We start from the raw sequence: 25450 nt of genomic DNA on the forward strand, positions 1-25450 counted from the left end.
GTGGGGGGTTGTGAAAGAGCCCCCCACCTACCCAGACCCACTCCCAGAGTCAGTCTCCACAAATGAATCAAAGAACCTCTTCTGCAATTCCACTTTGGTGAGATCTTTTGCTAGAGCTATACTTAATCAATCCATGTTATTTATTGAGCTCCTTCTGTGTGCAGAGCACATGGGGGAGTACAGTACAAGAGTGTTGGTTGACACAATCCCCGCACTCAAGGACCTCACAACCTAGTGGGGGAGAGAGATATGAAAATAAACTGCAAATAAAGGAAAAGGTAGAGTATAAAGATATGTAATTGCTGGGGAGTTGTGGGTGAGTGCTTAAGAGGGTAGAGACCCAAGTGCACAGGTATTGCAGAGGGAAAAGCAAAAGGGTGGGGAAAATAAGGGGTAAATCAGAGAAGACCCGAAGGAGCACGGCTTATGAGAAGCAGCATGACCTAGGGGATAGAGCGTGGGCCTGGGAATCAGAAGGACCTGGGTTCTAATCCTAGCTCAGCCACTTGGCTGCAGGGTGGCCTTGGGCAAGTCACTTAACTTCTCTGTGCCTCAGTTACCTCATCTGTAAAATGGGGATTAAGACTATGAGCCCATATGGGACCTGGACTGTGTCCAACCTGATTAGCTTGGATCTACCCCAGTGCTTAGTACAGTGTCTGGAACATAGTAAGTGCTTAACAAATACCATTTAAAAATAAACAAAAAAAGTCTTCTTAGAGGAGATGTGATTTAAGTAGGGCTTTGAAGGTGGGGAGAATGTGATCTGTTAGATATGAAGGGTTAAGAGACAGTAGAGACATCAGAACCATGGGGTGGCTGGGCCTTGAAGATGCCCTTTGCCACGCCTCTTCTTCCTTCCTGATGATGGAAATAGAGGTGGAGCAGGATAATGGGAGGAATGATGATGGTGGTGGTATTTATTAAGCCCTTACTACGTGTCAGGCACTGTTCTAAGCACTGGAGTAGATACAAGCTAATCAGGTTGGCCACAGTCCAGGTCCTACCTGGGGCTCATAGCATTAATCCCCATTTTACAGCTGAGGTAACTGAGGCACAGAGAAGTGAAGAGACTTGTCTAAGATCACATAGATGACAAATGGCAGAGCCGGGATTAGAATTTATGTCCTTCTGACTCCTGGGCTCATACTCTATCCTCTAGGCCATTCTGCTTCAAGGAAGGCTTCAAGGGAGGTTCTAAAGTGTTGTTTTCTTTAGTTGGGGCCAGCTGGACCACTGGGGTTCAACTGAGGGGTGGGACCTTAATGGGAGTCTTCAGGAAAGAGGAAGATGCAGGGCCTGAGGTAAAAAAGGAGGCAGGAGAAAAGGGGAAAAGTAGAGGAAGAGTTTGCAGGGCTAGACTAAGATTGGCTGTTTGCTGGGAATAGTGTCCAAGTGGAAAGAGAACAGGAGTGGGAGTCAGGAGACCTGGATTCAAGTCCCAAATCTGCCACTGACCTGCTGTGTGACCTTGGGAGAGTTGCTGAGGCTCACTATGCCTCAGTTTCTTCATCTATAAAATGGGGATGAGAGAGGCTGTGAGCCACCAATAGGACAGGAACTTTGCCTTATCTCTTAATCTGAAATACTATCGAATGATGTCTATCCTACCATAGTAAGTACCTAATAAATGTTATAATTAGAATAAATGCCATGATCATTAGGGAGAGGAATGGCCTGGGGATATTTGAAGGTAAACAATCTCTGCCTGGGGCTGATGGGAAGGGAAGTAGGGCAGAAATCCCCAAGGGATCCATGAAACTGAAGGGGAGCCCTGAAACTCAGAGGTTCTTCCTGAGGCCCTTAGAGAGAAGGAGAATTCCCAGGGAGTTTGGCTGGGTCAGCATCTGGCACGAGGCGCTGAGTGGAAGATGATTTTATTTTTGTTTGTCTGGAATGACCGGCACTGAGTCATCAGGACGGGGCTCCCAGGGTTACACACTCCCTCTCAGCCCGGGGGACGGAAATGCTCTCAGCTCAGACTATGCTGCCCGCAGGGAGAATTGTGAAACAGTCTTACTCACCTCCTCTTGGAGGATCTCAAAGCACCTTTCCAAATGAGCTCTGAGGTAAGGGAGCCTAGCAGATTGGTGAAAAGCTGTCAAATTCCTAAATTGACCTGTAAGGGCTGGATGCAGGGCCACGGTCAGGGATCAGGAAAACCAGTTGTAGGATAAAAAAAATGCATTCCTGAAGAATAATAACAACAATAATGCCAAGAAACACTGGTATGAGATAATCAGATGGGTCACAGTCTAAGAGGGAGGGAGAGCTGGTAGTCCTTTCTGATTTGCAGATGAGGAAACTGAGGTATGGAGAAGTCAGGTATCTTGTCTAAGGTCACCCAGCAGGCAAGTGTAGGAGCTGGGACTAGAACTCTGATCTCTGACCTCTGATCCCGGGCTGACTCCTCTAGGCCATAAAAGTGCAGTATCACCAGCGAAGGCTTCTAGGATTCCTTTGGGCCTGGGCAGGTTGGAGCCCTTCCCTGTGAATCCAGCCCCGGTTCTCTAGAGGCCTCTGGGCAGATCGCCCTCTCTGTGCCTCAGTCTTCACCTCTGTACACTCGAAAGAACTCAACCGACTAAGCCCCAAGTGCACTGTAAGAAACCTTGTGAACAGAGAGGCCCAAGGAGAAATGAAAGCCCACCCTGGCCTTCCCCCTGGCTGTTGAGAATCCACTGGGTTTTGGGAGCACACAAAACCTCACCACATGGCACTACACGGGAAAATCCTCCTTCCTCCCTGCCCTCCACAGACAAGCTAAATTGTTTCCTCCCAAACTCTGAGCCCCACCCCCGACCTTCATCCCCTCTGCTTCACACAGTGGGCAGCTCCTAAATGGAAATATGTCACTGATTTTGGAGCCTCACAGGACTTGGGGTAGGATGACAGAGAGCACCTCCTGAAGCCAAGAGAAGGGAACTAAAGACAGGAATTAAATGGGACAGAGCCCTGAGGATTCTAGCCCTGGTCCCCCGGTTCAGAGTTCTGCTCATTCCTGAACATCCTGATAGAATGGCTATTGATGGTCCTGAAGACAATTCCCCCATCATCCTCTCACACACCACAAAACCAGACAGGGTCAACCAACTGAAAATTGGATGGTCGGGGGTAAAGCCAGCCATGTGGCCCAGATCCTGGGGAGAAAAAGATGGGCAGTAACTGCTGAGAAGGAGGGTTAGCTGGGAGCTGTTTTGCTGCTTCGTTTCGATTTGACCAGGAAAGTTCCCCCAATACCCATAAGACGGAAAGCCACCCGGGATGAAACTCAGCCATGTTTTTGCATTGCGGACACATTGCCGTTCTCTCAGAGGGCCTCCTTGACCCTGGGGCCTCAGGACCACAGGAACTCTTCTCCTAGTGATGGTTGCCTTGGAGGTAGGCAGGAAGTGAGGGAGTGGGGTGGGGTGGAGGGCAGCTGGCAGGGACCCTGGGCAGAGTTGGAAAGTCAGGCTTGGGCATCTGGGGGTGGGTTGAGCCTGATCTTTTGTGACTTGTTGCCTGCCAATAGTGGAGCTGGTTGGAATTTAATTTATCTTCTCTGTTGAATTTTTGTGAGGAAGATGGATCTCTCTGTTGAAAGTTCTTGGCCGGGGCTACCAGTTGCAATTTGCCTGATGCCGTCAATGGAGTGGGGAAGACTGAACATGTGTATGTTTGTGTATGTGTGCACATTTGAGCATGTGTGAATGCTGGTGTGAGTGGGAACACCCTGCAACCATAGTTTTCCATCCGCAGATGCCCTGTCTCAAGGATCTGGCTGCAAAGCTGTGGCCAAGGGATTGCTTTGGCCTTAGATCTGTTTTCATGCCCCTACCCCCCTCCAGGGGCCTGGACCTATCCACAAAATATTTTGCCAGCTCCTCTTCCCTCCTCCACAACCCCTCCCCCCCCCTTTTCCCCAGGGGAGCGCTCGGACAGGAACAAGGAGCCCAGACATTCTATCTGCATGTCCATAGCCATCGGTCCCAGAGAACAGACAGTGGACAGACAGGCTTCTGGCCCCAGTCCTCCCAACATATCTGGCTTCAGCCAGGAAGAAAACCCAAAGCTGAGCGGGACTAGGGACCTACCCCAAATATCTGAAAGGTTAGTGTCTGAAGTGAAGCAGACTGCTGCTCTCTCTGGTTGGACAGCAGGGTTGGTGGACCATAAATGGGTTGGGCATCAGGTTCAAATCCTGATTGTGTGATCTCTGAACCTGTTTCTCCAACTGTAAAGCAAGATTAGAGTTGAAAGTAAATGGTCTAATCTTCAGTTACCCCAGAAACTGGCTATCCAAACCCAGGTTTGTCTGGATAATCCCCAAAGTTGTCTGGATGGTGGAAGAAATTGGAAGCCTCCTGTCAGCTAACTGGACTTTTGTTTCTCTGAACCAGTCTGAGTGGCCAATTAGTTCAGATAATGGGCTTTCCGCTGCACTCACACTTGTACCATCTCCTTCTCAAAGAAATGGGGAGGATGGTTTAGAGACTCAGGTGTGGAAGTGCCATGAGATCTTTGAGGCAAGTGCATGCTAGAAGACTGAAATATTATCATCCATTACCAGTGAAGATGGAAAGGGAAGAAATGCATTGACATGGAAGTGGGAAGAGAGACATCCCTGTGGGTGGTGAGACCCTGCCATAGGCTAGCAGGACCTGTGTGGAACCTTCTTTAAAGAATAGGACAGGCCCCATGTCCTGCAAGCTGCTCCTGGCAGTGTCTCAGACCTCCAACCAATCCTGTTCTTTCCCAACCTCCTTCTTCTAGCAGAGGAGTGGGAGCAGGTTTGAGTAAGAGGTGTGGCCTGGTCAGCACCATTAGTCAGGGGAGGGGTGGTATCTATTACTTTCCCTCATGCATGGGCAGGACTGGCCAGCACCATTAACTCTTGGATCTTGGGGAGAGGTGGTACCCATCACTTCCCCCTAGGGAATGGGCAGGCCTGGCCTGCACGCTTGATTCTGGGGATGGGTGGTAATTATCATTTTCCCTCTTGCCCGTGCAGGCCAGTTGTATGGGGGTGACCACCTCAGAAAGAGTTGGAGCAGGGCTATGGCAGGGATGGTTCAGAGGCAGAGACAGGGACAGGATAGGACAGGGCAAAGCAAACTTGGGCACCTGTCACACAGTGCTGTCAGCTACATGTGCTCCCCAGATGCTCCCCAGTTCCTGAACTCCTTACCAGAGGGCAGGGAGAGCGGCCCATCCTCCGGTAGCCACACAGCCAGTCGGGACTCCTGGTAGGAATCTGTTTGTTCCCCTCCGCCTGCAGATGCAGTGTTGGGGAGGAATGCAACCCTCCTTCCTGTATATAGGAAAGGCCCATTCCAGGGCACAAAGGGAAGAATGGAGCTGAATAATTAGGTGGTGATGAGACTTTAGGTGCAGTCTTATCTAAAGGCAGGGAAATGCACTGAATGACACCTGGAGACACTTTCTTGGGCAAGTCACTTCACTTCTCTGTACCTCAGTTACCTCATCTGTAAAATGGGGAGTGAGACTGTGAGCCCCACGAGGGACAAGGACTGTGTCTAACTCAATTTGCTTGTGTCCACTCCAGTATTTAGTACAGTGCCTGGCACATAGTAAGCACTTAACAAATGCCATTATTATTATTATTATTTTTAGCCTGTGAGGATCCCTGAGTCACCCCGTACTAAACTTTTCTTCCTAGGCAGCCGACACCAAAGCCTGGTTGCAGTGCCTGGAGCTGGGGCTGGAGACCTGTGGCCAGCACCTCCTGGAGGATGTGGACGGGGTGGGTGAGGGGAGGCCTCCTTACCCAGCCCTCTGGTCTCCTCAGTGGCCAGAGGCCACGATGTCTCTGTAAGAGAAGCCAGATCCTGGTGCTGAATTCTGCCTGGGCTGATTCAGCTGTTCCATTTAGAATGGAAACTTCAGACTTGGGGGAAAGGGAGGTTTCTTGGGTTATGAGGTGCTTGTACTTCTGGGTTGAGAGGAACAGGATCGGGACTCTGCTGGTATCTGAAAATGTGACATAATAATAAAAGTCAACAATAATAATAATGTTGGTATTTGTTAAGTGCTTACTATGGGCAGAGCACTGTTCTAAGCGCTGGGGGAGATACAGGGTCATCAGGTTGTCCCACATGAGGCTCACAGTCTTAATCCCCAAGTTATAGATGAGGTAACTGAGGCACAGAGAAGTGAAGTGACTTGCCTACAGTCACACAGCTGACAAGTGGCAGACCCGGGATTTGAACCCTTAGTATTTACTGAACATCTACAAAGTGGAAAGTACTATACTAAATGCCTGGGAAAGTGCAACAGAAGATGAAAACATGATTATTATTATAGTAACAGTAGTATCTGTCTAGTACTTACTATGTGCCAAGCACTGCACTGAGAACTGGGAAAGATACAGTCAAAACAGACACAGTGCCTGCCCCTCATGAGGCATGTCATCTAAGGGGGAGGGCGAGCAGGGATTTAAAGGAAGTTCCCTGTTCACAAGGATTTTAGATTTTATAACATAATGGCAACATCTGGCATATAATCAGACCTCTCTTTTCTCAACAGTAATTAATTGTACTGTACTGTACTTGCGTCTTGCCTGCGTCGTTATAATTTATCAAGAGCAGGTTTAATTGAAAAAATATAACAATGATAATAATCTTCAGTGCTTGAGTCATCTTAAGCTCCTTTTATGCCCTTCGACAGCCACTCTAGTCTACGCTTACAGCTTCTGTGTTGGATGAAACAGACTGTAATAATAATGGTATTTTTAAGCGCTTACTGTGAGTCAAGAATTGGGGTAGATACAAGATAATCAGATTATACCATAGTCTACTCCCAAAATGGGACTCACAGACTAAGGAGGAGGAAGAACATATATCTAATTTTCATTTCACATATGAGGTAAGTGAAGCACAGTGACTTGGCTAAGATCACAAAACAAGTAGAATTAGAACCTGGGACTCTCAACTCTCAGTCTTGCACTCTTTCCATTACACCACACTTCGTTCTTTTCATCTGGCAGCTGGGGGGACTGAGGCCCGAAAGGCAGCTATGTCTTGCTCAGTGAGGTCACCGAGGGTGTCAGGAGCTGAGGGGGGATTTGTATCAGCCCCTTTTGATTTCCAGACCCCCATTTTTTCTACAGCAAATAGGATTCTGCCTCCAATTCTCCAGGATCAAATTGAAAGGTGGGGCGAAGGGAGCTGCTCGGCAGCAGAGATCCCAGACAGGGGTCACGGACCAGGGGTCTCTGGACTTCCTCTGGAGTGAGTCGGAAGCTGGCAGGCTGCTTTGGGGACTGGGACTGTGTTGTCCCCTTCTCTTCCCTGACCCTACCCCAGGCCCCTTTGCTTGGGAGCACCGAAGGCTGGGCTCTGGCACCTGTGAATAAGCCAATCCACAAGACATGACAGGGTGTGAACCGGACTGGGTGAGATACACTGACACTGCCTACTCTGTGAGCCCTCAATGGGATGGAGATGGAGCCCCGATGGTCTGGGAGCCAAGGTGGTCTGCGGTCAGGGGTGTTGGGGTCAGGCCAGGTCCTGCTTGCCTCAAAGAGACAAAACACTGGAAAGAATTTACATAGTCCTGTTAATGGATGAGTAGGCTGGAAGAAGGCAACGAGACGTGTAGCCTAGTGCATAAAGCATGGGCCTGGAAGTTAGAAGGACGTGGGTTCTAATCCTGGCTTTGCCACTCGTCTGCTGTGCGACCACGGGAAAGTCGCTTCACTTCTCTGGACCTCAGTTACCTCATCTTTAAAATGGAGATTAAGGCTGTGAGCTCCATATGGACCAGGGACTGTGTCCAACCCGCTTATGTTGCATCTAACCCCGCAGTTAGTATAGTGCCTGGCACATAATAAGCACTTAACAAATACTATTTTAAAAAAGACAGACAGAGGGCACTCCCTTGAGCATTAGAACTCCCTCTTCTGCCCAGGAGGCACATACTTTTTGAGAATTCTCTGACCTACTTGCAGGCTGCAGTTGGCTCTGTGAGAAGCCTACCAGGGCACTGCCACGCTGAACAGCCACACACCAGTGAGGCAGTGAGTTGGTCAGTGAAGAATTTGGTGATGGGAGTAAGCAGCAACAGGAAAGAAGAGGAAGGTTGGGGGTGGACCCGAGTGAGGATCCCTCGAGAAGGTCAGGGTGTCACAGGCTGTTATGGGGTCTCACAGGTCTTGGTGGTTCTCTTCCTTTATTGCTCTCCTTGCTCCCTCCACAAGACAGACAATGTGGGGACTGGGCTGTGCAGGCACAGGACTCAGGTCTTTTCTTCCTGTGTTGGTATCTTGGACCCTGATAGGGCACAGCAGAGAGAGAGAAAAAAAGAGAGCGAGCGAGAGAGAGCATGCCAGGAGGAGGGGCATGTTGGACTTCTGTTGATCTAGGGAACCCCAAAGGTTCCTGGCGCAGTCACCTCCCCTCATGGAGACTTGGGTTTCTCAGAACTCGGGATTAGTGCTCAGAACAGGTGCCAGGGTCAGGATAGTGTCACTGGGGCAGTGCCAAGGTGGGGCAATGCTAGGAATGGGGCAGTGCCAGGGTGAGAGCTCTGCAGGTATTGGGGAGGAAAAGGGATTGAATGTATTTCAAAACTAATTTTCAACATTTCCCCCTCTGCATCCTCTTGGCATATTCTCAGGGTGTTCTAGAGGAAAAAGCCCAGGACTGGGAGTCAGGAGATCTGGGTTATTCACTGTATGAACTTGGGCTAGTCAATTTCCCTGTGCCCCAATTTCCTCATCTGTATGATGGAGGTTAAATATCTGGTTTCCTCTTTTAAAACGTGAGCCCAAAGAGGGACAGAGCCTGCTTATCTTGGATTTTGCACAGTGCGTAGCATTTGGCAAGCACTTAACAAATACCACGATTCTATTCCTCTTCCTCCCCTCTCTTCTGCTCTATCTCTCTGTCCACTCTGACTCTTTCTTCTTTTCCCCTTTGCCCTCTTCCCATCTCTTCTCCGCTCATTCTCCCCTCTTCCCACCCCTGCTCTCCCCTTCCACTTCCCACCCCCTTTATTTCTCTCTTCCCCAGTTCCCTTTTCCTTTCTCATGTCTCCCCTGTTCCCTCTTTTTCCTTGCCTCTTCTCCCTGCCAGACCCCCGCTCAGTACCCCTTGATGCTGGGGGGCAGCTCGCTCTTCCCCTCTGTTTCCCAGAAGTTTAGATTCCTGATCCAGCTTGGCCTCACTGACCTCCCCCCTCCACCTTTCCTCTCCCCTCTAGCCAAGGAGAGCTCTTTGGGAGAGCCTGAGCTGCCGCCCGGCTCGGCCCCGGTGGGCATGGACAACAACTACCTCAGTGTGAAGGAAGCTGGGGTGAAGGGTCCCCAGGACCGGGCCGGCCGGACCGACCTGCCCAGCCCCATGGAGAAGGCCGACTCGGAGAGCAACAAGGGCAAGAAGCGACGGAACCGGACCACCTTCACCAGCTACCAGCTGGAGGAACTGGAGAAGGTCTTCCAGAAGACTCACTACCCCGACGTCTATGCCCGTGAGCAGCTGGCCATGAGGACTGACCTCACTGAGGCCCGGGTGCAGGTCAGTTGGGAGCCACTCTGGAGGGTGGAGGGTATGAAAAGGGGGAGGAGGTACCCTGAGAGAGGAGGAAGAGTGGAAGTTGGGACACTTCAGTCACAAGATCAGTAACCTGAGCACACTCAGGCACCCACTGGCATCCGTGATAAAGCAGACACAGTCCTTGCCCTCAAGGAGTCTACAGTCTAACAGGAGTCACAAGGGAACACACACACACACATACACACACAAAATGAGTCTCAGACTGTGATGGACAGTGTGGGAGAATGAATGAGGTTAATCAAGGAAACTTCCTGAAAGAGGTGACTTTGCTCTGCAATTTGGAGTGGATGGGGAGGGCGTACCTGAGGAAGGGTGGGAGCGAAGGCTCAGGGTCAGGAAGGAGAGAGCCCTAGGTGCAAGGCTCCAAGCAGGCAATCCCACTGAAATGGAGATGGAAGGTAGTTTCCAGTCTCATGGGCAGTTTGCTAGTTAGAAGGGGAAGTGGAGAGAATCAAGTCTCCCAGCTCTTACCTGAGGAGCTTTCGCACCCCACTCCTCTTGTGGTCTTTGGGGTCTCATCCAAAAGGATCTTGAGGTCAGGTAGAGGCTCAGGGACCCTCCAAATCAGGGAGACACACGGGGTGTCAGGAAGTGCTAGATAAATGAGGTGGATTCTAATGAAACCAGGGAGATCCAGGGAACAACCTGAACTAACCCTGGTGAGGAACCTGATGAGACTTGCTGCTGAGACCTGGTTGACTCTCTGCTCTGTCTCCTGCAGCGGCTTGGTTGGAGGCAGCTGTGTCTGCAAGGACCAGGAAAGGAGGCAATAAGGGGGATTTGCTGGCAATGAGGATAGGGAGACTATCTCTGGCAGGTGGATTCACCTGATGAGAGCAGGAATCTCTGTGGATTTCTGTAGTTACAGGCAATGTATTTACATGTGTGTATTTTCTGTGGCATAGTGGATGTGCTCGTGTGTACGGATCTGTACAGCTGTGCCTGTGTGCTATGGCTGTGTGTGCATTGTGTGTCTACTTGTGCCTTAAATTGTTATTTCTGTTTCCATTTATCTACATCTCTGTGTAACTGTGTGTGGTTGTGTGTGTGTGTGTGAGTGAAGGTGTATAGGTGTGTATCGAGTTGTATGGGTGTGGGTATGTGGACTTGAGTGTATCAGTGAAAGGTATGGGGATATGTTTGGAGGTGTGTCAGTGAAGGGATATGTATGAGTGTGTGCCGAGGTAAGTGTGTTGGTGAAGGGGAATGTATGGGTGTGTTTGAAGATAATAATTATAATAATGATGACATTTGTTAAACGCTTACTACGTGCCAAGCACTGTTCTAAGCACGGGGCAGGGGTGGTAATCAGGTTGTCCTACCTGGGACTCACAGTCTTAATCCCCATTTTACAGATGAGGTAACTGAGGCTGTAAGTCCGTCAAAGGGCAGGACTGTCTCTGTTACCGATTTGTACATTCCAAGCGCTTAGTACAGTGCTCTGCACATAGTATGTGCTCAATAAATACTATTGAATGAATGAATGAATGAGGCACAGAGAAACGAAGTGATTTGCCCAAAGTCACACAGCTGACAAGTGGAGGAGCCGGGACTAGAACCCAAGCCCGTGCTCTTTCCACTGAGGCACTATGCTTCTCATGAGTGGGTCATGAACGAGTGGGTCAGTGAAGGGGTACGTATAGGTATGTGCTGAGGTGAGTGTGTCAGTGGAGGGGTGTGAATGGATGTGTGCGGAAGTGAGTGTGTCAGTGAAGAAGTATGGGGGTGTTTGTGGAGGTGTCCTTGGGCCTGCACTGGTGACAGTGGCTCCCATTTGAGCCAGGTTGAGCTGCTCTCTGCTGGACGGGGCACCGGGCCGGAAGCCTTGGGTCAGGCTCTGCTCCAGGGGTTAGGGGAGAGGAGCTGCAGGTCAGTTCCACACTTCCTCTCCATCTCTCTGGGGCTCTTCCCCCACGGGAAGTCCGGATGCCTGCAGCAGAGCTGAGGAAGATGGGAGGGGATGCGGTAGATGGGAGGGGAGCAGAAGATGGACGTCTCCTAGGAAAGAGTCTGCATTCTGGCTCGACTCCAGGGGCTGGAGGGGCCTCTTTCTCTGACTGGGATTCCAATCTCTGCAGCTGGTGTCTGAAGACAATAAGTGGGAGGCCCCCCCCAAGTCCCGGCCCACCCCACCCTGGCCCCAGATGGCTGCGGTTAGCAAGGGATCTGCCGAGGCAGTTGGTTCCCCACACAGCTCACTCCCCACGGGAAGCCTGGGCCAAGAAAGGGGCTGGGTGTGGGGGCAGGGGGGCGGAGGGTGGGCTGGGCTGCCGGATCCCGGTGGTCTTGGAAATCCAAGAGGTGTCATGGTTCAGAGATTCCAGATTCTAGGAAGATCTGGACCTCCAGGATCCAGAAACCTGGGGCTTTGGAACTCCAAACTGTGGGTGCTTCTGAATAATAATAATAATACGAATGGTGCTATTTGCAAGTGTTTATTATGTGCCAGGCGCTGTACTAAGCGCTGGGGCAGATTCAATACAATCAGGTCGGATAAAATCCCTGTCCCACAAGAAACTCACTGTGGGCAGGAAATGTGTCTACCAACTCTGATATACTGTAGTCTTCCAAGTGCTTAGGATAGTGCTCTGCACAGAATAAGTGCTCATGAAATACCAGAAGCAGCACAGAAGCAGCACAGAAGAAGCATGGCATAGTGGATAGAGCATGGACCTAGGAGTCAAAAGGTTATGGGTTCTAATTCTGGCTCCTCCACTCTTCTATGTGACCAAGTCACTTCATTTCTCTGTTGCCTCAGTTACCTCATCTGTAAAATGGGGAGTGAAACTGTGAGCCCCACCTGGGACAGGGACTGTGTCCAACCCGATTTGCGTGAATCCACCCCAGCACTTAGTACAGTGCCTGGCACATAGTAAGCACTTAATAAATACCATTTTTATTATTATCATTATTATTGTTACCATTGATTGATTGATTGATGAAGCTCACAGCCTAAAGGAAACACAGGATTTCTAGAAGCCAGGACAGGGTCGAGAGCTGGAGCCGGGAGAAGAAAGAGAGGTCAGAGCTGACGGGGTCCCTGGAGGCCTGGGCCTCGGGTCCCGGGGCTGAGTAGGGAGCTGAGCCACGACTAGATTAAGTTTAGCTGGAAAGACAGACTGGCACTGGATGAGCTCGAGGTTTAGGCTGCTGGGCCCTTCCTGGCATCCCTGAGGTCTGGCCCAGAGGCCACAGCCAACAGAATAGGAACTGTAGATGCACTTCTTTCTCTCCACACCCAAACTGCCATCTGCCCGACACGAGTGCTTCCCACACACACTGCATCTTCTTAATAAGCTTCGACTGAGACATCCCACTAGCTGGCCCACAGCTATCTCCACCTTTCCAAGCTTACTCCTCCTCCTCCCACTTCTCCTCTGACCCCTTTATTCAGCTTCCCTCCCTACACAAGAGCCATCCTCAACCTTTCCCAGGACCACTCTTTCTCATCCCTGCCTCACGTTCATCTTTTCCTCCTCCCCTGGAGTCTCCCTTTAGCCCTGCAGCCCAATTCACCTCTTCTCCCATCTCCCAACTCTTCTTCTGTTGACCTCCAACCTCCTGGGCTCAGGCCGGGGAGAACAATTCTTATGGACTTGGTGAAGACAGAGCCTTTAAAAGATGGAGAGGGGACAAAACAGCCAGGTCTCTCACCCTTTCCTTCCATTCTGTAGAGCCTCAATGTAGGTGGATCTTTCTTTCAATAATAACCGTGGTTTTGTGAAGTGCTTACTGTGTGCCAGGCACTGTACTAAACGCTGGGGTGGATACAAGCAAACCGGGTTGGACACAGACCCTCTCCCTGTGGAACTCTTAATCTCAAACCACATTTTACAGATAAGGTAACTGAGGCATAGAAAAGTGAAGTGTCTTGCCCAAGGCCACACAGCAGACAAGTGGTGGAGCCGAGATTAGAACCCATGACCTCCCAGGCCCCAGCTCTAACCACTACACCAAGCAGCACTTTTGCTACTGCACTAACCCAGCCTCTTACCCTCCACCCTTCTGCTCCTGCCCCCGTACCCCCAAGGCTCAGTTGATTGTTTCTGGACTCCCAGAACCCGCCTCAGTTCCCAAAATCTGGCCAAAGTTTTCTCCACCCTGTGAGCTGCTCTCAGGGCCTCCAGCTGACCCCAGCAGCTGGCTGCCATCTTCCCAAGACGTTTCATGGAGGAGAACTGGGAAGCGGATGGGAAACATGAAAGTGAGAAGAGAAGCCTCAGTGAGAGCATCATGACTTTTTCTTCTCTCTCTCTTGTCTTCCCCACCAAAAGGAGAAAGAAGTAATATATCTGGATCTCTTCTCCCCAGTTCCTCCCACCGCCCACCCCCTTCATTCCCCCCTCCGCCCCCCCCCCCCACCATAAAACCCTGGGAGGCTGGGGAAGGAGCGGAAAGACTGAGCTAAAGCCTGCAGGAAATTAAACATGAAATGAAAACAAGCTCGAGTTATTCATTCTCTCATCCCGCACTCCAATTTCCCATTCCAGGGCCCTGATAAAATGGGATCCAGTTTCAGCATTTAGAGATGAATCCTGGCTCTGTTCTCGGCCCCGGTGGGCGGCTGAACCCGGGATGGGCCCGGGGCGCTCGCCGCAGGGAGGGGGGACCACAACGCGTGGGTTGGGGAGAGGGGGAGTGTCTGGGAGAGAGAAGCGGAGAGAACGGGAGGCAGATGGGGAAGGAAAGCGAAGACTCCTGGGGCTCAGGACCGGAAGGCAATGCTCCGGGGTCAGAGCCCCAGGCATGCCAGCTTGGTGAAGAAGCAGGCTTTAAAAGGTGCAGAGTGGACAAAACGGCCACCACCCTCACCCTTTCCTTCCACCCTGCACCTCAGTGTGCCTGACTCTTAGGTGGGAACATCAGGAGCCCAGGATGGGGGAATGGTGCTGGGACAGACAGCCTCCCAGACCTCCCTCCCGGTCTGGGAGCCCAGGACAATGCCACTCCCCCACCCCCAACCCAGCTGACACGTCATCACAACGACTGGTTCCTGGTGCTCCGCCATGATGGGAACAGCGTGTCCTCAATCAGTGCTATTTATTGAGCACTCACCGTCTGCATCCACTAAGTGCTAGAGTTGTTAAACACGTTCCCCTGCCCATAAGGCGCTGATAGTCTAACGGCTACGTCCTGTGGGTGGCATATGGTTTTGAGGGTGGATGTATCCCTGCTCGTGGACGGGTTGTGTTGTTAGGGGTGCTGGGCAGGTGTGGTCTCTGCCTGTGCCCGTTCCCTCCACAGAAGGGTGCTCTGATGTCAGGGAGTCTTGGGCTCTTTCCCTAGCAGGCTCCTGACAAGTAGGGTGCTCATTCATTCACTCTGTGCCCAGCTACTCCCATGGGTATGGGAGGTGAGGCCCAGGCAGGAGAGTGGCAAAGAGGGCCTGGGATTCCAGAATGCTGTCCGTGGTCACCCTAGCTCCAACCTCACTTCCATTCCCTCTCCGCCACACACCAGCCCTCTCGCCCCCACCAGAGCCTTCTTCAGCTCCATCCTCTCTCCCATGCTCCAGCCCTCTCACCCTTTCCAAAACTTCCCCAGCTCCACACTTTCCCCCACACCCCCAGCCTTCTGACTCTCCCCAGACCTTCCCCAGCGCCACTGTCTCTCACACCCCAGCTCGCTGTGGGCAGGGAATGTGCCTGTTTGTTGTTGTCGTGTACTCTCCCAAGTGCTTAGTACAGTGCTTTGTACACAATAGGTGCTCAATAAATGAATGAATGAATGAATAAGTAAACCTTCTTACCTTCCCCAGCTCCATCCTCTCCCCCACACCTCAATCCTCTCACCTTCCCCGGGACTTCCCCAGCTCCCCAGCCTCGTGAGAGTGAAGCATCCAACAGAATCATTCAAAGACGGAGCAGGGCAGTCACCCAAATAACAAGCCCCTCAGAGTCTCTCTCTCTCTCTCTCTCTCTCTCTCTCTCTCTCTCTCTCTCTCTCTCACACACACACACACACCCCACCCCCCAACAAGCAACAAGGGGCAGAATGTGGTTTATGTAGGAGCAGTATGTGGTTTATGCCCGCTCTCTTTCTGTCCCAGACCTGTGAATCAATCAATCACATTTATTATGCACTTACTGCTTGCAGAACACTGTACTAAGTGCTAGGGAGAGTCCAATATAATGGAGTTGGTATACACATTCCGTGCACACAATGAGCTTACAGCCTAGAGTAGACATTAATATGAATAAATAAACTCTGGATATGTACGTACGTGCTGTATGTAGGGCAGCTCAGTGTGTGACTCCTGCAGTCAGACTGTCCCCACAAGTTCAAGATGCCTTTGAGTGGCGGGGAGTAAGGCAGACTCCTCGCCTCTTCTCACGACTGAGTCGTCGGTGGGCAAGGCAGCAGCCAAGCTCTCGCCAAGCCACCGGAGCCGAGGCCCGTGACCAAGGGGGTAGGTGATGGGTGCTGGGGCCGAGAAGCTGACCCAGACTGTCTCTGCTCCTTCCCTCCTTAGGTCTGGTTCCAGAACCGGCGGGCGAAGTGGAGGAAGAGAGAGCGGTTTGGGCAGATGCAGCAGGTCCGCACGCACTTCTCCACTGCCTACGAGCTGCCCCTCCTGACCCGAGCTGAGAACTACGCCCAGGTGAGTGCCCGGGGCAGGGCCAGGATCTATGAGAAGCAGCGTGGCTCAGTGGAAAGAGCACGGGCTTTGGAGTCAGAGGTCATGGGTTCGAATCCCAGCTCTGTCAGCTGTGTGACTCTGGGCAAGTCACTTAACTTCTCTGTGCCTCGGTTACCTCATCTGTAAAATGGGGATGAAGACTGTGAGCCCCACGTAGGACAACCTGATTCCCCTGTGTCTACCCCAGCGCTTAGAACAGTGCTCTGCACATAGTAAGCGCTTAAAAAAAAATACCAAGGGTGCTCAAGGTCCAAGCCCTGCTCTGCCTCTTGTGCCTCACACCCGCTTCCCAAGGAGAACCGCTCACTGGTCCAGAACCTCCACTTCCCTCAGCACTAATGCTCCATCTTTAGCTCTCTTTCTCTCTCCTATGGGAAAGATTCTTTAAGATCTCAGGAAGACTAGGGCACACCCTGGCATCTAAGCCTGATGGACGCATAGTAATAATAATAACGATAATGGTATTTGTTAAGCGCTTACTATGTTCCAAGCACTGCTCTAAGCATGCAGTGTGGCTCAGTGGAAAGAGCCCGGGCTTGGGAGTCAGAGGTCATGGGTTCTAATTCTAATCCCGACTCCGCCGCTTGCCAGCTGTGTGACTTTGGGCAAGTCACTTCACTTCTCTGGGCCTCAGTTACCTCATCTGTAAAATGGGGATTAAAACTGTGAGCCCCACGTGGGACAACCTGATCGCCTTGTGTCCCTCCCCAGCGCTTAGAACAGTGCTTTGCACATAGTAAGCACTTAACAAATACCACCATTATTATTATTACAAGATAACCAGATTGTCCCACCCGGGGATAACAGTCTTAATCCCCATTTTACAGATGAGGTAACTGAGGTTCAGAGAAGTTAAGTGACTTGCTCGAAGTCACACAGCAGGCAAGTGGTGGAGCTGGGATTAGAACTCATGACCTCTGACTCCCAAGCCCGGGCTATTCCACTGAGCCAGACCCACCAGGCCCAGAGCGAGAGCAGCAGGAAGAGTTGCCACTCTTGTTCTTCTTCGTCTTCTCCTCCCTATGCCCTGCCTACAGTGCAAGGGGAGATTCCAGCTCTGAACAGGACTCGCCCCCTCTGCCCTTCTAATAATAATAAGAAGAAGAAGAATTGCTTTCCTCGATCAAGCAAGCAATGTTATTTATTGAGCACTTGCTGTATGCAGAGTGCTGTACTAAGCACTTGAGAAAGTACAATACGCACCAATAAGCTCCTGACCACAAGGAGCTTAGTCTATAGGAGGAGACAGACATATTCTTATTACTGTGGTGTTAAGTGCTTACTATGTACTTAGCACTGTGCTAAGTAATAATAATGTTGGTATTTGTTAAGCGCTTACTATGTGCAGAGCACTGTTCTAAGCGCTGGGGTAGATGCAGGGTAATAAGGTTGTCCCACGTGAGGCTCGCAGTTAATCCCCATTTTACAGATGAGGTAACTGAGGCACAGAGAAGTGAAGAGACTTGCCCACATTCACACAGCTGACAAGTGGCAGAGCCGGGAGTCGAACCCATGACCTCTGACTCCAAAGCCCGGGCTCTTTCCACTGAGCCATGCTGCTCCCCCTAAGTAGTGGGGTAGATACCAGATCGCCATATCAGACACAGCCCCCTTTGCCTTCGTAATAATAATTATGGCACTTGTTAAGCACTCACTATTGTGCTAAACACTGGGGTAGTTACAATACAGATTGGACACCGTCCCTTCACTGCTCAGTCAATCAACCAGTGGTGATCACTGAGTGCTTCCAATGTGCAGAGGACTGTACTGGCTACCCTTACTGCCCCCTTTCCACCCCTCCTCAGCCCTAGCCCGTCTCTCGCATCCCAAAGCATTCACATCTCTCAGGAACCACAGCCACTCCCAGCCAGACCCAAGGGCAACAGGTTGTTCTAGAGCCGGCCCATTTCTTTCCGCCCCTGACCTTCTATGCCCTGGATTCCATCTCTTCAGCCCTACAGGTTGTCCCCGTCCCCGTGCCCTCCTTGGGCAGCCCAGTTTGCCAGCTATCTCTCCCACAGGCATCCCAGGTCTACTGACTCAGCAGTGATCGTTAACTGGGGAATGTTCAACCAAATTCTTAGCCTATTCTGGCCCCAGCTCACACTGGGCAGTTCTCTCCACTTCCCTCCACCTCTCTCTTCCCTCCTGTTCCTTTGTGCCTCTCCCGGATGCCCTGTCACCCCACCCCCACCTGCCACCTCCCAGTATTAATTTGGTAGAGGTAAGAGGTCAGAGCCGGCACGGGAGCAAGTGGTGCTGAGGGCCTGTGGAATGCAGGGCCCTTCACAGAGACTCCATCTGGTTCCGCTCCCGCTGCATTCTTTCATCTCCTGCATTCTCCCCCCGCACCTCTCCCCACCTGGTCCTCCCTGCCCCATGGAAGAGCCTAGGTTGGTTAAACTCCAACCTCAGTGCCTCTTGCCCACTGTCCCCTTCCACCCGAGGAGCCCAGGCAGCTAGGCATTTGGATGGATTTCAGGATGTCTCTTAGAAAGACGTAGCCTCTTCCTCTCTCATCCCTTGCCACCACAACTGTTCCCACCAAGCCCTCGAGCCCCACAGGAAGAAGCAGGAGGAAAGCAGTACCATCTAAATCCCCAGATTCATGGTTAAAGATTACAAGAGACCGATTCTCCCTTTCCACTCTGCCAGCCAGGGCCTCGATGCTAGTACAAAGCCTCACTGGATACCACGTCCCGTAGTCTTTTTTTATGGTATTTGTTTAGTGCAGGCAAGATATTAAGCACTGAGGTAGATATTAGCTAATCGAGTCGGACAAAGTCCCTACACTACACACAATCTAAATCTCCATTTTACAAACGAGGTAACTGAGGCACACACATAAATTAAAGGATTTGCCTAAGGTCACACAGCAGACGTGGTGGAGTGGGATTCGAGCCTAAGTCCTTCTGATTTCATTCATTCAATAGTATTTATTGAGCGCTTACTATGTGCAGAGCACTGTACTAAGCGCTTGGGATGAACAAGTCGGCAACAGATAGAGACAGTCCCTGCCGTTTGACAGGCTTACGGTCTAATCGGGGGAGACGGACAGACGAGAACGATGGCAATAAACAGCGTCAAGGGGAAGAACATCTCGTAAAAACAATGGCAACTAAATAGAATCGAGGCGATGTACAATTCATTAACAAAATAAATAGGGTAACGAAAATATATACAGTTGAGCGGACGAGTACAGTGCTGTGGGGATGGGAAGGGAGAGGGGGAGGAGCAGAGGGAAAAGGGGAAAATGAGGCTTTAGCTGTGGAGAGGTAAAGGGGGGATGGCAGAGGGAGTAGAGGGGGAAGAGGAGCTCAGTCTGGGAAGGCCTCTTGGAGGAGGTGATTTTTAAGTAGGGTTTTGAAGAGGGAAAGAGAATCAGTTTGGCGGAGGTGAGGAGGGAGGACGTGACCCAGGGGTCGACGGCGGGATAGGCGAGACCGAGGGACGGTGAGGAGGTGGGCGGCAGAGGAGCGGAGCGTGTGGGGTGGGCGGTAGAAAGAGAGAAGGGAGGAGCGGTAGGAAGGGGCAAGGTGATGGAGAGCCTCGAAGCCTAGAGTGAGGAGTTTTTGTTTGGAGCGGAGGTCGATAGGCAACCACTGGAGTTGTTTAAGAAGGGGAGTGACATGCCCAGATCGTTTCTGCAGGAAGATGAGCCGGGCAGCAGAGTGAAGAATAGACCGGAGCGGGGCGAGAGAGGAGGAAGGGAGGTCAGAGAGAAGGCCGACACGGTAGTCTAGCCGGGATATAATGAGAGCCCGTAATAGTAAGATAGCCGTTTGGGTGGAGAGGAAAGGGAGGATCTTGGCGATATTGTAGAGGTGAAACCGGCGAATTTCTAGGCCCATGCTAGCATTGGGGTTCACAGAAAGGCAATCCTACATCTGGAGGCCTTTCATTAATACCGCCCCCAACCCCCCACCTTCCCCACCTCTTCCCATCTCTGGCAGAATCTCTGCCAAGGTCCCTGACTCACTGAGTTGGAAGATAGGGAGAAGGACAGGATCAACTAAGAGGTAGCATTGCATCAAAACTAGTTGTAGGTAAAGTGAAATTTGGAGCTGTCCATATTCCCACACAAGACACAAGCCTCCTAGCCCACCCACTGGGGTCCCAGAATTCTCTGGTGCACCAAGCCGCATATCCTCCTGGTGGTCAAGGGAACCAGTGTCTTGCTCTCCTCTGGGAGATCCAGGGGAGCAGAGTTCTTCCTCCAGATAATAATAATAATGATCATGGCATTTGTTAAGCATTTACTATGTGCCAACCACTGTTCTAAGCACTGGAGTAGATACACAGTCTTAATCCCCATTTTACAGATGAGATAACTGAGGCACAGAGAAGTTAAGTGACTTGCCCAAAGTCACACAGCTGACAAGTGGCGGAGCAGAGATTAGAACCCTGAACTCTGACTCCCAAGTCCTTGCTCTATCCACTAAGCCAAACAGGTCCTCTTTGGCCCTAAGCAGAGACCCTTTGGTGGCTGTGTTTTTGTTGGTTAATTCTAGAATCTTGCCTCCATGTTTAAAACTCAGTTCTACTTGCCCAGCGGAGGCGAGCTTCTCTTACCTTAAGGAAAGAGGAAAGAAGTTTGATGCTCCTCTCTCATGCCAGATGACAAATCTCCCTAAAGCATCCCATTCTATGTCAAACCTCCAATGTCAAATATCAAAGTTCAATCATCAACAAAAAAACAATTCCTGAAAATTGTATTAGCACCAGGCCTAGGATTACGGTTTAGACAAGGATTAGTAGTAAACATGGTATTTATTTACTAAATTCCTACTTAGTACAATGCATTGTACTAAACTCTGAGTTTGGGTTACAGGTAGAATTGGGATTAGAGAAGCAGCGTGGCTCAGTGGAAAGTGCGCGGGACTGGGAGTCAGAGATCACGGGTTCTAATCCCGGCTCCGCTGCTAGTCAGCTGTGTGACCTTGGGCAAGTCACTTAACTCCTCTGTGCCTCAGTTACCTCATCTGTCAAATGGGGATTAAAACTGTGAGCCCCAAGTGGGACAACCTGATCACCTTGTATCCCTCAGCGCTTAGAATAGTGCTTTGCACATAGTAAGCGCATAACAAATAACACAATTTATTTTATTTTATTTTTTATTAGGGCTGGGATTTGGGTGGATTCAGACAGCATGGATGAGTCCAAGATTAGTAATGTGATTGTTGATTTTGTGGACCCTTGATCATTAATTTTGTGGACCCTTGGCACTTTGGTGCTTTGGCATTTGGCTGTTGAATATGTCTATTCTTAAATGATCTTTTAATGGAATTTGTTAAGCGCTTACTATGTGCCAGGCACCGTACTAAGCCCTGGGGTGGATACAAGCAATCAGGTTAGACACGGTGCCTGTCCCACGTGGACTTCAGTCTTAATCCCCATTTTACAGATGAGGTACTGAGGTACAGAGAAGTGAAGTGACTTGCTCAAGGTCATACTGAGGTACAGAGAAGTGAAGTGACTTGCTCAAGGTCACAGAGCAGACAAGTGGCAGAGCCAGGATTAGAACGCAGGTTCTTCTGATTCCCAGGCCCGTGCTCTTTCCACTAGACTATGCTGCTTCTCACGATTGCAAATCATTTGTTAGGTTTGGCTTGTCAGGGAGTATCACTTTTCCTGAAAATATTTCAGTGACACTCTCACCCCAAATAGTTCCTGTGACTCAGCTCCTCAGGCAGTGATGACAGTAGCCGTGAACAGAGCCCAGGGTCTGCCTCCATCCCTTCTTCCCAGCAGTCTGCCCTCTACTCACAGGAGGCTGAGGAGGGGAAGAAGGCAAAAGGAATCAATCAATCATATTTAATCAATTGTATTTATTGAGCGCTTCCTGTGTGCAAAGCTCTGTACTAAGCATTTGGGGGAGTACAATATAAGAGAGTTGGTAGACACTTTCCCTGCCTACAATGATCTTAAAGTCTAGAGGAAAGACACTTGGACCTGCCTGTTTGCTAAGTGCAGGCAATTCTGGAGAAAATCTGGTTGGGAAGGACACACAGATGATCCTTGGATTTAAATGATCTTGGTCCCTCATGACTTCAGGTCAAGGAGAGGTACACAGATCATCAGTATCTTTTCTGCCCCGCTCGCTGCCTCCGAAGCTTAAGGGGAGAAAAATGACTAAAACCTGCATTCTTTGTTATTCACCTGGCTTCCCTGGCGACCTCTGCCAGCAGTAGGGAGAGAACTGCCATCTGACAATAGCGGAAGATTGAGGAAGCAGCAGGAACAGAGGATGAAGAATCTGAGTTTCCATTTCAGGCCCGGATTCCTTATTTGGGACAGGAAGCAGTGTGGGCTAGTGGAGAGAGCATGGGCCTGGGAGAGAGAAGGATCTATCTTCTAATCCTGGCTCTGCCACTTGTCTGCTGTGTGACCCTGGGCAAGTCACTTAAATTCTCTGTGTGTCAGTTACTTCATCTGTGAAATAGGGATTGAGACTGTGAGCCCCATGTGTCCAACCTGACTAGCTTGTATCTATCCCAGTGCTTAATACAGTGTCTGGAACTAATAAGTGATTAACAAATACCATTTTTTAAAAACGGTCTGGGCCTGTCAACTTGTCTTGGAGCAGTTACAGGATGCTGTGCAGAGTATGAGGGGCCCGGAGAAGAACGCCTGGGCAGCCCCAGGGTGCTTAAAGTCCTATAGGCAGGTGGACTGGGGAGAGCATTCTCTGACTGTGAGCCAGAAATAAAATGAGAAGGAATGACTGGGGCAGAGACTTGTGGGCTGAGGAGAAGGAGGAAGAGCAATGGGGGCTGGTGAGGGTTGTTGGGGGACAGTGGGGGCCATTGGGGGTTAGTGAAGGCCAGAGGGGGCCTGTGGGGAGGGAAGGACAGATTGAGAGATGGGGAGGGAAGACATACTAGCAGGGTGAATAAAAGGCCTACCGGCAAGGTGAATAACAAAAAACTGGAGGTCTGAGCCTGGTTGTCGTTCCTCCCTCCTTCCAGATCCAGAACCCATCTTGGATTGGCAACAATGGAGCCGCCTCCCCTGTGCCAGCCTGTGTGGTTCCCTGCGACCCGGTGCCCGCCTGCATGTCCCCCCACGCCCACCCGCCTGGCACCAGCGGCGGCGTCTCCGACTTCCTGAGCGTCTCGGGGCCCGGCGGCCACGTGGGCCAGACGCACATGGGCAGCCTGTTTGGGGCGGCCGGCATCAGTCCCGGCCTCAACGGCTACGAGCTGAATGGGGAGCCCGACCGCAAGACCTCCAGCATCGCTGCCCTCCGCATGAAGGCCAAGGAGCACAGCGCCGCCATCTCCTGGGCCACATGACAGGGCCACTGCCCCCACGCCTCGGGGCGCCCACCGACCGCCGCGCCGCTCCTGCCCGGCAGTGGTCCCTCCTCGTGCCGGGCAGCCCCGGGGGGTGGGGCCGGGGGACTGGCTCGCAGCACTTTCAGCCACCGGAGGTCTGAGGATGAGGACTGGCCCTGACTGAGCCCCTAAGGACTGCCCGGTTTGGGGGGGGAGGGGATTGGGGGGGGGAAAGAGAGGCTTCTGCCCTCCCCTAAGGCCGCTCTTCCCTGCTCTCGGTCAAGGCAGTAGAGAAAGCCATGTTGCCAAGTTCTGCAGCTTCGCCTCTATCGTAAGCAGAGACCCTAACCCCCCGCCTCCCCACCACCGAACTCTTGGGCTTAAGGCCAGATTCCCACCTGGATCCATCCGGAACCCGGCCCAAGGGTTGAGACTGACCCATGCCATGGTGTGTGTCTATGTCTGAAACACAACTTCCATCTATGGTGTTCCCGATTTCCAGACCAACCAGAGACCAGTAGCCTCCCTGGCAGTGAGTGAGAGACCTGGAGGGTACCAGAGAGACTTTCTCCCTTTCCCCCATCGTCCCTTCGGTTAGTTGCCAAACAGGCTCCTGGATTAAACGCTCGGGTCTCGCTTTCCCTCCGTTGCTTTTGCCTTTGCCAAAGACATGGGTAAACCCTAGTCTCCACTGGACTGAACAGCCTTGGATGCTAGTTTGGGGAGGGTGTAGAACCAGATATCTCTCTGCCACTAGCACTGGAGGAGAGGCCGGGCCCAAAGCACATGACCTTCAGCTCTCTGGGCTCCCTCCACCCCAGGTCTGAAGAGAGATGAGTGTCGGGCCAGAATGCTAGGGGGACCCCCAGGGCGTACCCAGGAGGGCCTGGCTCACCCCACCCCTGCTTGTCCTCCTGCCCCAGAGACCCTTGGTGGCCTGGGAGGTCGGCATCCCTAAGAAGTGGCAATAGGGAAGGAACTCCTCTCCTGGGCTTAGTCTGTCTTCCAAGTTGGAGCCACAGCAGCCACTTGGGGCGACAATCTCCAGGGCCAGAGTTTGGGCTGATTCTCATCTGGGAGGGGCAGAGGGATTGCTGGGTGAGGGAATGTCCTGGGGGAGGAGCAGGGGGTACAGAGAACAGTGGGCAAGGGAGTTTAGGATCTCTCCACAGGGAACCTTTCTTCCCTCTGCCTCTCCCCAGCCAGAAACGGTGAACTTGGGAGAACAGGCCTGATGAGAGAGAGAGACAGACAGATCAATCCCCATTCTGTCCTTCATCAAACCATGTGGATAGTATCCCCTACAAACTCTCACCTCATCCTCTCCCCTGCTCCCCTTGCCCCCGGTCCCCAGCCCTCACACCCCACTTCATGGCCACAACCACCAAGTGCCTGTCTGTCACTCCGTAGTACCAGAGGCTGGAACACAGACCCACAGGTTTCCGGGAAGATCCTCCTACAGGCAAAGCAAGTTCAGCCTGGAGTTCAGGGCTTTGGGGGCAGAAGGAGGGGTGAGAAGGGAACACCCTTGTAACCAGTAAACCAGATGTCACCCCCAAAGGTCATTTAACCCATCCTCCAGCCTTCATGCAGGACTGCACATTGACTGTTCCAGACAGATGGTTTTCTAGCTTGTGAAGATCTCCAGTGAAGGGGAGTCCCCGATTTCTTTTGGGGGCTTGTTCTAGTTCTTCCTAGGTAGGAAGTGCTTCCTTTTTTTCAGCCTAAAGCCATCCTGCTGCAATTTAATCCCATCTTCCCTTATTCTGTCTTTAGTGACGGCAAAGAACAGCCGGTCACCATCCATTAACCCATCCTAGATTGGGAAACTGTTATGAAGATATGTTCATCTTTCTCTCTTTGCTAAACTAAACAATCCCTCGTCTTAGCTTTTTCTGTTTGATCCAGAAACATTTCCCAAGCATCTCTCACTGACAGAGTGTCTCCTGGACCACCTATTCCGTTCTCCAAACAGG

General features: G+C 51.4%; 1 protein-coding gene across 1 annotated transcript in view; it reads left to right on the plus strand.

The window, feature by feature from the left end:
- ALX4 (ALX homeobox 4) overlaps positions 1–23591 on the plus strand; it is a 58586-nt gene extending 34995 nt beyond the window's left edge. Inside the window, exons 2-4 of the mRNA XM_029061174.2 lie at positions 9205–9518; positions 16030–16158; positions 23166–23591. Coding sequence (XP_028917007.1) covers positions 9205–9518; positions 16030–16158; positions 23166–23492 — 770 coding nt within the window. The 3' untranslated portion in view covers positions 23493–23591. The remainder of the gene's footprint in view (positions 1–9204; positions 9519–16029; positions 16159–23165) is intronic.
- The last annotated feature ends 1859 nt before the right edge of the window (positions 23592–25450 follow it).

This window comes from Ornithorhynchus anatinus, chromosome 3 (genome assembly GCF_004115215.2).
Source record: "Ornithorhynchus anatinus isolate Pmale09 chromosome 3, mOrnAna1.pri.v4, whole genome shotgun sequence".
Classification (NCBI taxonomy): domain Eukaryota; kingdom Metazoa; phylum Chordata; class Mammalia; order Monotremata; family Ornithorhynchidae; genus Ornithorhynchus; species Ornithorhynchus anatinus.